Below are 15,154 nucleotides of genomic sequence, written 5' to 3' on the forward strand. Positions count from 1 at the left end.
GTCCATGAAGATGCATTTGAAAACTGAGCAACGCTGAGACAATTGCATAGAGATTATCGAGCAGTTAACGCAATCATTTCAAGGTAGGTTATTAAAAAAAAAGTATTGAAATCATGGGAGAAAATGGGAGGCAGATTTATACAGTGACCTGCCATCATTCTCATGAGGGTATTTCAAAATTGTTTGAGATGTTGTTATAAAAAAAATTACGTTAAATTCTATTATATTTACCTGGATTTTTAAAAATTCTACATGTTCTTTTATTTAAAAATCCAAATCAAAACATTTAAGTATTAAATATATTTCATATTCCATTATTGATTCAATATATAGCATTTTTGTTTTGTTTAAGTTGTAGGTTATTTACAAAGGTAATTTCTAAACATACAGTATCATTTTGATGCTGGTGTTGAAGTCTATAGAGTCACATATTTAATAACAATTGTGTCCACAAAACCTTTAAGAAATGACAAAAAGCCAGGAGCGAATTTTCAGATATAAGTGAACTGCACTTCGGCTGCATCATCCCGCAAATACCTCCCCAGCATTAAAATGATTTTACAGCCACTGGGCCTGTAAAGAGGGGCAACCAGAGCCTCAATCTCAGTGACATACTCTGAAAGCCATTACAAAATAGGACAAGTAATTCCAGCCTAATGGAGCACATACAGCATCTACAAGGAGTCAAATCCAGGATTCCAACTGAAATTAAGAGACTAGGGGCTGCTGGTGAAAAGGGCATTGAGCGGAATCAAACCAAAGCTGCGGGGTTAGGAGGTCAGCTGGCTGAGAGTACATGTCACCAGCCTATTGGACATGCCTGTGTGCTCCATCAGCAGGTGTATAAATATGTGTCATGTTTCACACTCCATGTCCGCAGGGACGGCAACCCAGATGGGATTTTAAATGCTGCATTTCATGTGGTACCATTTAGTAGGTTAGTTCACCCCTCATTGGTTTGCCATCTGGTGCCCTCTCAGCCTGTGATAGGAGCATTCACACTGGAGTCTAAACGCTCCTGATCTCTGCCAGAGCATTTCCAGCAGTTCACACCGCAGTCAGCGTACATTCCCTACTCCTTAACTCCGTGACATTAAAAAACAGAGTGTATTTTCTGATGTTTAGCAAGAAACTAAGTGATACCAGCCAACACGTGTGGAGTATGAAAACAAACTACAAGCATGGAGGCGAACTGACAAGCCTTCAAGTTACAAAAAGGACAGATAAGTAACCAACGTGACATCACTGATCAAGCAAGTAAAAAAAAAAATTTTTTTAAATTTTTTTTAAAAAATAGCTGAGCTCAAGAAAAACTTTTAGCGACATAAATCAAACAAGTGGGCCTAATTACAACGGCTAGGCATCTCTTACCTTTGCACTTCACATTGACGAACTACTCCTTAAAGATGTGTTTCGTTATTGTCTTCTACTTTCCGGTTGTTTTCATTAGAAAAAAAAGTAAAGAAAATCCACAACTGGATCCACTCTTCGCTGATTTGCTTCATGTGTTCATATTTTTCCTCCGTCCTGGCGTGTTTTTTCTATCATTAAACATGTTTTGGTTTTTTGGGGGTTTTTTTCTTTCTTTTTTTTTCAAATTTCGAGCCTATAGTCCACGAGTTTATTCTTCTCATATGATCCCCTCATTTGTGGAAGACGTCGGGCTTTGGACGATTACAGGCAGGCGTTAGACAACCAGCCAATGTTCCCTCCCTTTATTGACGGGCTCCCTTTATCACAATTTGCCAGATTTGCAGACAGCCGCTGACTGGTCTCACCTTCCAAAAGCACGCGTTTGGACCCTGATAATGCTGCTTATATTACCTCCCCATATGTTTGATTTTGCACCTCGATCATACATTTTTATTACTGGGGGGAGGAGGGGTGGTTTTCTCGTGTGTGTGTGTGGGGAGGGGGTCACATTTTGTAATGCTGGGCGCATGAGGATCCAAAAATCCTATTTCACAATGTGAAATAAAAACTCTTCATTTCAGATAAAATAAAAGAGTTTTTTGAAAAAGCCTCTAAACTAATTATTTATCACCTAATCTGCACCATGGGAATTTAATCACTCGTCTTTATTTCAGTCGGTTACAAAACTTGGCTGCCATGCTTTGGGAGATGAAGGCAAAATTGTAAATACCTCTTTATTAATTGAAAAGGGGAAAATAAAAATTGAAATACTAAAAACAAACACGCGGCAAGTGCGATGTCAGCACAGCCTATAGATGAGAATGAGGAGGAGGAGTGAGGGGGGGCGACTTTGAGATGACATTGAGGCTGTGTAGATGGGAGTTGAGTCTCTGGTTGTTGATGTTAGACAGTCGCACAAGGCGAAGCGGCTGCTGCCCGTGTTGATTCAGCCTCCTCCTCCTCCTCCTCCTCCTCTTCCTCCTCCTGGTCTTCAGCACTGCTCCCCGCTGGACAGCTCCTGCTTGGACACCTCTAAAGCTGCATTGTCCCTTTAAGTCTTTTAATGGAAGTAACATCTATTTATGTTTCAAGAAATATTGGGAGTTTACAACTTCACCCACAGGAGGAATCTACGGATACCTCGTTTCGGGATTTGTGGCAGACAGCGTATCCTCGGCGGCACAGATCACAGATTCATTGTGAGTAAACTGGATGCTGAATTCTTGCGTCTGTCTGTGCGTGTGTACGTGTTTTAACCCTCATAACGAGTGTGGTTAATGTATGATTCATTTGTGTCTTTGCGGCGATAGTGTGAGTGATTAAACTGTGAATGAGACTACAAATATGTTGCTGGGGTCAATGTAATGATTGCATGATGATCTCTGAACCTACATGCTATACCCAATTAAATGCAGAATTGATTACTGTTTGCTATTGGATGTTGCAAATCTGGGGACGCATTCTTGTGCGTTTAAAAACGCTTACGGTTCTCAATTAATCGGATAGAATGAGGCAGCTATTTGTGCAGCCTGATGCGTAAAGCGTTTACGCATTGGACATCCCTTTGTCTCCACTATGCATTTTGTGTTTCAGTTTGTTTGAGACCTCTCTGTATCCCTGCTGCTTTCAATTCTGTATGTGGATAACTGTTGGGAGAATCTGTCGGTGGTAATTGGTGGACTTCATTGTGCTTAATTCTCATAGGCTATTTGGTATTGGTACGGTGCGTCTTGCGCTTCAAGTGCATGTTTTGGATCCTGTAATTCGTCTTAAAGTTTTCCTTTTCAGTTTCTGTCCGTAATGTTCATTTCCGATTTCCTTTTGGGGCATATTTAATCGCAGACTTTGTTCAGGCTGCCGTGTCTGCTGATCTGGTTTTGACTGCTGTTAATTTACGTATCGTCTGTGTTTTAGTTGTGGAGGCAAGTCAGCATGACTTTGCCATCGATGTTTTTTTTTCGGTGTTTGTTGAGTCCGATATGAATGAAAATTTTGTCAGGGTGCCAAATGATCCAGATGCATTAGTCTGCGTTTTTAAATGCATATTTCAAAGTTAAACAGTGTATGTTTGGATTTAATTGGCATTGTTCTATTGCACCTGCCAGGGATTAAATGAATGTATTGCAAAATGTGTCCATATTTGTCTCATAAATGACCATATTTTCTGCGCCCCCTGAAAAAAAAAACAAATTACTCTATTCACGATTCCAGGTTAACGGCGACTGAGGAGCCGTGTGTGCACAGGCTTCATCTCCAGACATTTGGTTCCAAAGGTTAGGTCTAAAAACCGCGAAGCTGCTGTCTACGTGGACTGGTGCTGAAGCCTCCCGTTCGACTGCCAGGACCTCTGCCAAATCCAGAGACATGGCGACGAACGGCACCAAAACGGATGGACAAGTCACAGAACTAAACGAGGTGGCCACTAATAATGACAAACCGAAGTCACTGGACGTGAAATCCGAAAATAAGCAAAAGGAGTTGCCAGATAGAGAAACATGGGCGGGAAAATTTGATTTTCTCCTGTCGTGTGTTGGTTATGCAATTGGACTGGGAAACGTGTGGAGATTTCCCTATCTCTGTGGAAAAAACGGTGGAGGTAAACATTATTTTCACTGCTAATTTAAACAAACTGCACGGCCCATTCAGCGCTATTATGCACATAGTCGAGCTAATTGACCGTGTAGAAGACATAAAAAGAATGAATATCACCTACATTTGCAACCCTAATTAATAGACGTTGTGCTGCGGTGTTTTAAGTAGTGCGTCAGTGCAGTGGGATTGGTCATTGTTTAATTGCATAACTTGATGTACTTTTGTCCATCCAGGAGCCTTCTTGATTCCCTATTTTTTGACCCTCATATTTGCTGGGGTCCCCTTGTTCCTACTGGAAACCGCCCTTGGTCAATACACATCAATTGGAGGGCTTGGTGTGTGGAAACTGGCTCCTATGTTTAAAGGTATATTAACAAAATATAAAATACATGTGTCTTTGTACCAGACCTATCTAAAATATCGGTTTTGTAACAATCTGCACTGGAAAAATATTTGTATTGGATGCTTTCATAGAGATAATTGTGACCTGCAGGATTTATGGAGGTCACATGATCATTTTACTACATTAATCAATTTTTCCATGATAGGTGTGGGCCTTGCAGCAGCTGTCCTGTCTTTCTGGCTTAACATTTACTACATTGTAATCATTTCTTGGGCCATTTACTACCTGTACAACTCCTTCACCGCTGTAAGTATAACACAGTGTTCTCACTTGATTCATTAAAAGCTTCTACCAGCATAAGGTCAAGGTTGTTCATTGTGAATGTAGCCTCTGATGCCTGTGAGAATTTTCTGATCCCAAAGTTTGTCAAAGATGAAAGAAAAACACTTACATTTTTTGGTTTTTCAGGATCTTCCATGGAGCTCATGTAACAATCCATGGAACACAGACAGATGTTATACAAACTACTCCATTGCAGATACCACCAATCTCACCAGTTCAGTGTTGGAGTTTTGGGAGTAAGATATTGACTGCTCTCTTGCTTTTCACAAAAGCAGCACTTTAAACTCTCCTGCATGCATTCCCGAGCTACACAAAAGACAGCTTCCTCTGCTGCACAGTTATTTTCTTGTGTGTATAATAGTCTTATTGTTGTCTGCTCTGACTTATAGGCGCAACATGCTTGAAATGACTGATGGCTTGGAAAAACCAGGCCAGCTTCGAGTGCCACTGGCAATAACACTGGCCATCGCCTGGGTTCTTGTGTACTTCTGTATCTGGAAAGGGGTTGGCTGGACAGGGAAGGTAAGATGGTCGCCAGATTTGGTTGCCCAACACCTCTTATGCTATACTGGTTCCCAATGAGGAGCAGTATGTGACAGCTATGCAATATTAATCAATCTAATATCACCTCATCAATCATTCAGGTTGCAGTCAGCATTGTCCAGATTGATTTTAAAATAAGAGAAGAGACACCAAAAACTTGTGTTCACTAATCCTGCTCTGCCTCATGGTGGCTCCTCTAATTCCAATCCTCCTGACACATTGTCTTCACTGAGTGTGGATTCATGATAGGAGGAGCAACAAACAGCCATACGCTACAATCTGGTTTTGTCCTCTCCTTTCACTTGGAGCAGCTTCTCTCCCTTGTTGTGCCACATTTTGAAAGTCTAGTTCATCACATGACCATAGCAAATAAAATTAGTTTTGGTGACAAAATATCCCTTCCTCCTCCGCATTTTGCTCACAAAGTGCCTGCACAGAGCCATAAATGCACTGAGACAGAGAGCTGATTCAAAGTGAAGGTGCAGTGATTTATTTGCTGAATATTTGGTCCTTTTAATAGTTTTTTTAATACAAAAATCCAGTAAATATCAACAAAACTTCATGAAAATAATTCACCATTCCATGCACCATATATATCCTTAAATGCAAAGATGTTACCCTGCTGATAACCGTCTCACATTTTATAGGTTGTTTACTTCTCAGCTACGTATCCGTACTTCATGCTGTTTATTCTCTTCTGCCGTGGGGTGACTCTACCTGGAGCTAGAGAGGGAATTCTATTCTATATCACCCCTAACTTTGAAAAGCTCAAACAATCTGAGGTAATGACATATTATTGTATGACTCATACCTATGTAATGCATGCTTGAGTGAACAGAACTGGGCCTCACGCAGTTATATTCTCATTTCCTTTTGTCAGGTATGGCTGGATGCAGCTACTCAGATCTTTTTTTCCTATGGATTGGGACTGGGGTCACTTATAGCTCTGGGAAGCTACAACCCTTTCAATAACAATGTTTACAGGTAAGACTGGGGATGATTCCTGAACAGGATGTAATCTATAAGGCAATGACAGAGAACGCTGCTGAATTTGATACATGAGAGAAAATCATTACAGCTGACATAGCAGTAATTAAATTGCTGCTATATCATACACCATAAGATCTTATTCAAGGATACTTGGTAAGAGCCCTTAAAAAGGTCTTATAAATGTGAGTTCCTGGCAGGAATATAATAATAATCCAAGGAGAAGGCTGTTTCTTTCTCTTGCTCTGCATACTGGATAAAAAAAAAAGATTTTTTTTTTTTTCCCAGCAGAGTGTTTTCTCCAGCAGCCCCATGGTTCTGGGTCACATAAACAATCAGTTACATAAAAAATAGTTGTATTCATTTTGTGCAATTTGTGGGCTTGTTTTAGATGGCTCTACCTTTCCATCACATCTATTTCCATGAAAATATATGAGAAATGTATTAATTGATATGAGTTAAATGAATTTTTTTTTTAATCTGTTATAAGATTGCATTTCTTTTAAACATATATATGATCAAAAAGAATAAAAAGCATTAATTATTCTTTTAGACTTGGTTAAAAGGGAAGTTCAATAAATAAAGAAGTAAAAAAAAAAAAAAGAGAGTCATTTTAAATCTTTGACAACGACCCGATGTTATATTTCCTCTCCCCAGAGACTCTATCATTGTGTGCTGTATCAACTCATGTACCAGCATGTTTGCTGGCTTCGTAATCTTCTCTATTGTTGGCTTCATGGCACATGTGACAAAGAAAGACATTGCCGATGTAGCAGCTTCAGGTAACTACAGACTGATTTCTTCTGTAATGGTTCTGCCTTTGCACAAAATAGGTGCGTTGTCATTGATACTGACTGCTAAACACAGCTTTTGTCGACATTTCCATGTGAAAATGTGTGTTTGCAGTTATCAAAATAGAACAATAATTGTCCCTGATGAAATAAAATTTTTCTATTTACTATCCAGGTCCTGGCTTAGCTTTTCTGGCCTACCCACAGGCTGTAACCCAGTTGCCTGTGTCTCCTCTCTGGGCCATTCTGTTCTTCTCCATGCTGCTCATGCTGGGGATAGACAGCCAGGTAAGGGACTTGAAGATGATCTGCTCATGGGCTGACCTAAATATTTAAACGCAGGTACATATCATGCAGCTCACCCCTGCTCTCTGCATGATAAGCATGCAATTTGCTTCTTGTGGGCAGTTTTAGCTGGGCTTCAACATCAGCTGTCAAGTATTTTTAATGCAGTTTTATCACCTCCATGTGCCCGCAGGTTCCACCGTCTGTGTTTCTTTATTTTGTGGATAATATCTGGGTTTAAATGAGGCCAGAGTGATTAAAAAAAAACATACACAGTAATACAATGGCTGTGACCACCAGCACTTCAAAGTAAAAGACATAAATTTGAACCCTATTCTAACTGTCATAGCAACAGGGCTTTTGCATATCAGGGCTTTTACCAAAATGGCCTCCAAGAAGTGGATCCTCAGACATTTAAAGGATGTTTGTGTTTTTGTCCTGTGGTTTAGTGCACACTGCAGTTCTTTGTCATTTGTCATCATCAGTCAGTCTAACCAGTAAAGTGAAGGTCCTCTGGGACAGAAATCATTTTGTAAAATATTCACAGACCTCAACAAAATAGGTAGATATACCCTACGTATTAAAAACATTTTATGTCAAAGAATAGCAGCAAGGTGCAAATAGTGCATATATTCATACCTCTGCTTAATGCTGTTTCTATGATTCTGTCCTTCAGTTCTGCACTGTTGAAGGCTTCATCACGGCTCTGATGGATGAGTTTCCGAGAGCTCTTAATGGTAGACGAGAGATCTTCATCGCTGCTGTCTGTCTGGTGTCCTATTTGATCGGACTTTCAAACATCACACAGGTACAGCAGGGCAGCTCTCTCATGTGGCTCTTCATGGCACCTGATTACAAAAATTAGTATAAAGAAAAAAATTAATTTTAATCAGAATTTACTCGTAGAATTCATGCACTTATGTAGTCTAAAAGATGCCATTTAATTTGTGATTTTTTTTTCTTCCTCTTAATAAATTACAATACCAGAGTATATCTGCATATTAAATATTTTATAACACTTATCCATTTTTCTGTGACCAGGGTGGAATCTATGTGTTCAAACTGTTTGACTACTACTCTGCCAGTGGAATGTGTCTGCTGTTCTTGGTCTTCTTTGAATGCATCTCCATATCCTGGTTCTACGGTGTGTATTATCCGTGTTTCAAGTAATGTAGCAAAAGAAAAGAACAAAATTACCATTAAAAAAAATATATTATATTTCTTTTTACATTTTCACCAAACATCACGTGCGAAAAGTTGGGGGAGGGTGGGTTAAATATGAAGGTTAGAAAATGTCACACCTACCCAGAGACGTTTCTGCAGCTTCAAACACTGTTCAGCCTCAAGGTCATGAGCACTCATGTGTTCCACCTCACCGTCCTCATCATCATGCATGGCAGGCCAGCAGCAAATTGAAATAAATTGGATATGAATATTTTGATCATAGATTCATTTGTCTCGCAGGTGTGAACAAGTTCTACGACAACATCCAGGAGATGATTGGCTACAAGCCCTGTATATGGTGGAAGCTGTGCTGGGTCGTGTTCACCCCTCTCATTGTCGGTGTAAGTTCTCTGAACTAATAGAACAGTACATCTAAAGTCATGACATGAAAAATGAAACAATAAATAAAGTCAATATTACCTGCCTGCAGCCATGTCGGGCTGAGGCAGCGCTGCCCGTAGACAGTGGTGTCAGGATGCATAAAGCGTCTCATGTCTCCCACAGGGGGTGTTCTTGTTCAGTGCCGTACAAATGGTTCCTCTCACGATGGGAGACTATGTGTTCCCAGGCTGGGGCCAGGGAGTAGGCTGGCTCATGGCGATGTCCTCCATGATTCTCATACCAGGATACATGATCTATATGTATCTCGGGCTCAAGGGTACTTACAAAGAGGTAAGAAGGAAATTCCGTACATGAATATCATGGATTTTGACAGTTTGTGTTGCCGTAGCTTTAGTTTAACACGTAATCTGACTGCGTAACCTCACATACCGTTTCTCTTATGTAATAAATTTGTGTTTCTCCACCAGCGACTTCGGATAATGCTTCAGCCTCCTGCAGTTGTCAGGCGATGCCAAGAGAATGGACCTGAGCAACAAGCCGAGACCAACACCGCTAACCTGTCCAGCCCTGCCAATCCCGCCAGCCCTGCCAACCCGGCTCCCGCAAACCCTGCGAGCCCAACCAACCCGGCTCCTGTCAACTCAACCAGCCCTGTGACGCCCATTAACCCGGCTTCCGCACCAGCTAATCCAGCCAGTGCCTCTAGCCCGGTGAACCCGGCGACAAGTCCTACCACCACCATTACTACCACAACCACCACGGCCAGTCCGGCTAATCCCACCATCACCACAACTGTCAGCCCGACCAGCCCACCACCCAACCCTACTAGCCCAACAGAGCCTGTTAATCCCCCAAACCCAACAAGCCCGACCTCTAACCTGACCAATGCTGAGGCCAACGTGTAGACAACAAAGAAACCCTCATGGAGCATGTAGACAAAAGAGACCATTACAAAGGACTTCCAAGATTATAATTGATTCACCTACCTCCAGGGGCAATATGTGATCAAAACAATTTTCAGACCATGTCAAATTTTTTCTGCATTTGTAAACCAAGCCAATGATGTCTTATTGTTGGTTTGCATTCTGAAAACAACATCAAAGACTGTTAGTGTTCGCAAATACAACCGTAATTCAGAATAAAAAAAAAATTAAACATACTGTGTAATACTGTGAGAAAAGAAAAAAACTTAGAGATATAGATTAGAGATTTGTTGAATATCTTCATGAATCAAGTAAATACCGTGTGAATATAGTAGATGAAGTAGTGAACAAAATTGACATCATTGAAGAGTGCAAGGGATGGCGTCAATTTTTTTTGTGGATGTTTACTAAACCTCACACAGTTGTCTCTTTTCCAAAGGTTGCTCTCTGTGAGGTAAAATACAGGCCACAAGGCGAACGGGGAGCTCTGAGTAAGCACAATGCCAATAAGAAGTTCATGTTTAGGAGCTCTGGAGAAATCCAGTATTTGTTGCAAAAGATTTTGTGAGAGAGACTGTTATTTTTTCTTCTGTTTTCTTTATCTTTTTTTCAGTAAAAAAAAACAAAACAGAGAAAACTTTTATGTGATCAAAACATTTTTAGAATTATTTTTAGGATGTTTTATACTATATGTGTTGTGATGGAGGACCAAAATCAATAGGCAGACAAAAGCAAAAACTATGCCATTTAGTATTCGGTTGGCAAAGCACAGGGTACAAAGAAGTACAAGAAGAAAAAAAAAAGCACAGGGTTAGAAAAATGATTTACAAAACATTGACTATCCCTTAATGCTTACAGTCAATCCTGTTTACGTTTTGCATGCTTTCCTCAGGAACATCAGTAAAAAAAAAATCTGAAATGTCTCCTGACAAACAAAAGAAGAAGAAGAACAGAGAAGGCCTTAAGCCAGTACACCAATTTCATCCAAGCCATAGTCTGTTTACATGACTGGGCAGAACTATAAAATACCACTTTGTATGCTAGCACAAAAACCTGGACCAATTCTGTGTTTCATGATTTTTTTTCTTTATGTGTCATGATCAATTATAGTTTGATCAGTATGTATTCAGCAATACATATGTAGATGTATAAGTGCAGGCCAGTAAGCAAGTGGTCTGTTTCTCTTTTTGTTTGTGTTGTCTTTGCTTTACAAGTGAAAAGCACAAAGCTTTAATTTCCCCAGACTTTTGCCATGGCGTGTTAGGACAATGTTAGTTTGCTTCTATGGCAGCTACTGTGAAAGGCATCTGGTTTGAACAGAACATGTTTACTTTGAAAAGCAAAACAACTGAGCGAAAATGTGAAATGGCTACAGTTCATGTCCTGTGAATTTTGTATAAAGTTACTCTACCACAGTTTTCTCTGGAACTTTGTTGTAAAACTGTACTGTGTAAAACATGTAACTGTGAATGTCTGTAATACATTGGAAGTTATTGTCTAAATGTTGAAAAAATGGAGTTGCTGTTTTCTGCAATAATATTTTGATCACAGAAGCTAAAGCACATATCTTACAGAAATATACGAAATGATGATGACAATGAAGATACTGACGAATATATTAAAAATAGAAACTATGTCTAGTAAAACAATATTGTTTTGTATATTTTTAACTGTCTCACTGCCTAATGTAAAACATAATATAAACATGATATGTATCTAAATGGTGTCACATGATAAAGCACGATTGTTATGTTATACAAACAGAAAAAGACGGAAAAAATAAAGAGTTATAGAAAATATAAATACAATACACGCCTGGCATATGTCCCTTATAGCATGTGTGTTTAACGTCGGAGCCAGAGACAGTGTTTCTGGTAACACTGTTACCAGAAAATTAGGTCAACTCCAACTATCCTATCAAAAGATGTATGCTGCACTGAATCCTCCTGCAGTAATTGGCTGTTGTTCCCTCTCTTGCAAATAAAGCCTGTCCATAGAGTATTTCCAGTCAATAAGAGAATGTTAGAGCAATAAAATGACATGGAGGGATTAGGTGGAGAAAATACAACGTGTTGTGTAGCTGGATTCATTTTTTCTGTTTATTTTAGAATGAGGCCAGGTGGGACGTGTAAAACTAAATAAAACCTCTCCTCTGTAGTTCTGGTTGAAGTATGTAACTCTACCATAGGGGTAAAAAGGAAAATAATCCTTACAGGAAAAAGAAAAAAAAAATTGGGCATCAAAAGAGAATGTCTGGAGCCCTTCCTTGTGGTTTATTGAGTGTCAGAAACACAAGCTGATAGAGAGGCCTCAGCAAGCAAGGAAAACATCACCACAAAAAAGCTCTTGCCTCGGGGCCCCTGGTGTGCCCACCCGTCCCATCTCCCCAACCTCTTATGGCTCAGTGTGTATTTATGTGTGTGTGTGTGTGTGTGTGTGTGTGTGTGTGTGTGTGTGTGTGTGTGTGCGTGCGTGTGTGTGTGTGTGTGTGTGTGTGTTCTCCCCCACCTCCTGCAATTGCTGCTTCCATTAGCTTCCAGTGTGATAAAAGAGACGGCACCAGCTGACACCACCACAATGACTCGCCATGGATAAAAGAATGAGATGTCCCCTCCAGTCGCCCGTTTGTTTGTGTGTGTGTGTGTGTGTGTGTGTGTGTGTGTGTGTGTGTGTGTGTGTGTGTGTGTGTGTGTGTGTGTGTGTGTGTGTGTGTGTGTGTGTGTGTGTGTGTGTGTGTGTGTGTGTGTGTGTGTGTGTGAAAGGCAGAAAGAGAGATAGGTCAGGGACAGAAAACTATGTGTTCGAGTGGACTGGGGTTTGAATAATGTGCCCCTAATGGCAGCTCATATAAACGAGCCCGTGATGGATGACTTAGGAGCCTCCTTTATTCCCAGTTGTGTAATTTAGCATCATTACCTACGAAAACCAGTCACCACCGAGACAACCCAAACTGATGTCTTACGTGCATACGAGTTATAGATCATAATTTTCGGCCGGGGAGGACAGGAAGAGGACGCTCTTGATTAGTCGGGAACAATCTTGCCGAGCACGATTAGTCTCAGGTTCAGGCAAACAATTTTCCGCAGCTTCAGCAGTGAAAGATTTGACATTTGTTTACATTTCTTGAGTTTTATTAGCGTCCAAAATGTATGTTCATCTACCAGAGAAGAAGTATAAATTGTTGACCTATTTCTTTTCTATCCTTGGTTGACCTTATCATACTGACATATTGTGATTTATTATGGAAAATAGAGTTTGTATTTAGTTAAACAAAAAATAAGACGTCATATTTTGCTTGGGTCACAAATTTTGCAGAAAGCTAGTGGCCAGCTGTTTGTCTTAAGAAACACCTAACCTGTCCATATTTGGCCAACTTTGTTCCTACAGCTGACACTTTTGCATGACCAAAGTTTGACGGCTCACAGATCTCAGAGTACAATTTTTTCTTTTGACGGCTAAACTGCAGCTGATTTCCCAAACAGCCTGGATTGTGACATGAGCAGTATTACTGCTTTTCATTTTTGTCGGTTTTCTCTTTTTAGCCTCGACATGCAAATGAAGGGAACACCCCCGAAAGTCTGGGGAATTTCCTTTTCATTACCTGTTTCATAACATGGTGGATTTGAAGCCCACTGACTCAGTGATTAAGGGGTATATGAATAAACCTGACCATAAACCTACACTGTGCATTACCCACCAACACTGCACACATTAATTGGTATAGATGGCTATAATTATTTGTGATACTATTTTTTTGTCATGTAGAGCGAAGCGTCTCTGGGCTGATCAGCTCTTTTATGGCCAGATCTGAGCAAGGGGACATTGTTTGGTGTTTAGCATTTCTTGGCACTCTCTGTCGCGAGCCTATTTTTAAAGTTGAAAAGTGCTTGCAGTGTGGCTGCAAGAGAGGACACTGAAGAAGCAAACTGGTGATCCATGATGCCTTTATGAAAGGATGACAGAACGCTACAGCTTATAAACTCACACAGACTGCCATGATTAATCCTCATAGCCCACTTAGAGCAAGAAAAACTAGTTCTGCTGTGAAGATGAAAAGGCTGATAATTATGTTTCTCTGTTTTTAACCCTAGTGCAAAGGATTTTCTTAATCATAATGCCCGATTGGATTTATGTTGTTGTGGGTCACCGAACCTGCATATTTTTGATGTGGATTTTACGTGATCACTTGTGACATTTTTCCTTTAGATACATTTGGTTTTCCCAAGACTTCTGTCTGAGGTACGCTCACGCGAGAATTCAAAGCAAATACATTAATGAATAACTAATCTTTGCAGATGCATGAATCTACATATCAATGTAATCAGAGGATGTTGTGTGCATGGCTATTTCCAGCAGAGGGGCTGAGAGGATGTCAAGGCTGCAAAGCCTCTCTGCATATATGCTAATCGGGCTCCATTTTCCAATCTGAATATAAACCTTGCTGAAATTAACTTGTTTACCGATTCACTTTTGCACATGCACTGCACTGCTGCCTTCGTATTATGCATACATTTATGATGTGCAGCTGGATGAGATCTGAGATTTATGGGTGCAATCTGGGACATGAAACTGTGGATTCCCAGATTTTTGCTGTTTCATCATGTGCTCTTATGACATAGCAAATATTGGCTGGTGGTTATTTCAGGGCGCAGGGCTCCAAGGCAAACAAAGCATATGATGATGGTACACATGCAAACATCAGATTCTGAAGCCAATGCCTACGAGGTTACACTGTCACAAATCATATGAGCTTATTATCCTTCCTGTAAGAATATCTATGAGTTTAAATGAACAAATCATTCTGTCCTGCAACTTATACAAACCCTTCAAAATGGCTTCAGTTAACTTTCACATAACTTTGCCCTTCCCCCATCCTGCATCTCTCAGCAGCTCATGAACCAACCATGAACCACATATGAAGAAACCTGTCGTCTAATGTCAATATTCCTACTACTGAATTTCTCTTCTGTATTTCTGTACAACAGTGCCTATCCTCCATTTGGATTATAGAAGGAAACTGTATTTTTCCGTATAATCCAAACAGCAGATAGCATTTTCAATCAAGGAATATTGCAGAGGAGCAACTGTGATTAAAATGAATCTCTGAGAGTGTGAATTTAACGTCACGATAAAGAGGACAAGTTTAGCTAATCAGTAGACTGTCCCCTGCTACCTTCAGTTTGCTCTAGCGCTTCTTGTCTTTTGTCACAGCTTATAACATCTCCCAAATGTGCCAGAGGCTTATGGGGGAGTCACTGTAGATTACTGCCTGGGTCAAAAACTGAATGCAAATCAGGCCGGGGAACAGGCGAAGTGAAACACTTAAAAAAGAATCAGGGCGCGGAAGACATCCAGAAAAGAAACAGCAA

At 40.3% G+C, this 15,154-nt stretch overlaps 1 protein-coding gene across 1 annotated transcript; it reads left to right on the plus strand.

Annotated features, from left to right (window-relative positions):
- Positions 1-2,294: 2,294 nt before the first annotated feature.
- On the plus strand, positions 2,295-11,593 carry slc6a1a (solute carrier family 6 member 1a). Its single transcript, XM_069723373.1, has 15 exons — positions 2,295-2,612; positions 3,625-4,009; positions 4,239-4,370; positions 4,554-4,654; positions 4,817-4,926; positions 5,080-5,212; positions 5,881-6,015; positions 6,114-6,217; positions 6,878-7,002; positions 7,187-7,299; positions 7,973-8,104; positions 8,338-8,440; positions 8,761-8,861; positions 9,025-9,192; positions 9,330-11,593. Exons 2-15 carry the CDS (start codon positions 3,778-3,780, stop codon positions 9,765-9,767), a joined length of 2,127 nt encoding a protein of 708 aa, XP_069579474.1. The 5' UTR covers positions 2,295-2,612; positions 3,625-3,777; the 3' UTR covers positions 9,768-11,593.
- The last annotated feature ends 3,561 nt before the right edge of the window (positions 11,594-15,154 follow it).

This window comes from Brachyistius frenatus, unplaced genomic scaffold (assembly GCF_029030835.1).
Source record: "Brachyistius frenatus isolate BFR_SWC_R1_liver_20210118 unplaced genomic scaffold, ASM2903083v1 Contig_6, whole genome shotgun sequence".
NCBI classification, from domain to species: Eukaryota; Metazoa; Chordata; class Actinopteri; family Embiotocidae; genus Brachyistius; species Brachyistius frenatus.

Bases quoted from the DNA above. Each gene is read 5' to 3' on its own strand.
- slc6a1a (XM_069723373.1), top strand. From the start codon at position 3,778: ATGGCGACGAACGGCACCAAAACGGATGGACAAGTCACAGAACTAAAC. The intron at 4,655-4,816 runs GTAAGTATAACA...TTGGTTTTTCAG, and splicing joins TGTACAACTCCTTCACCGCT to GATCTTCCATGGAGCTCATG. The intron at 4,927-5,079 runs GTAAGATATTGA...TCTGACTTATAG, and splicing joins TCAGTGTTGGAGTTTTGGGA to GCGCAACATGCTTGAAATGA.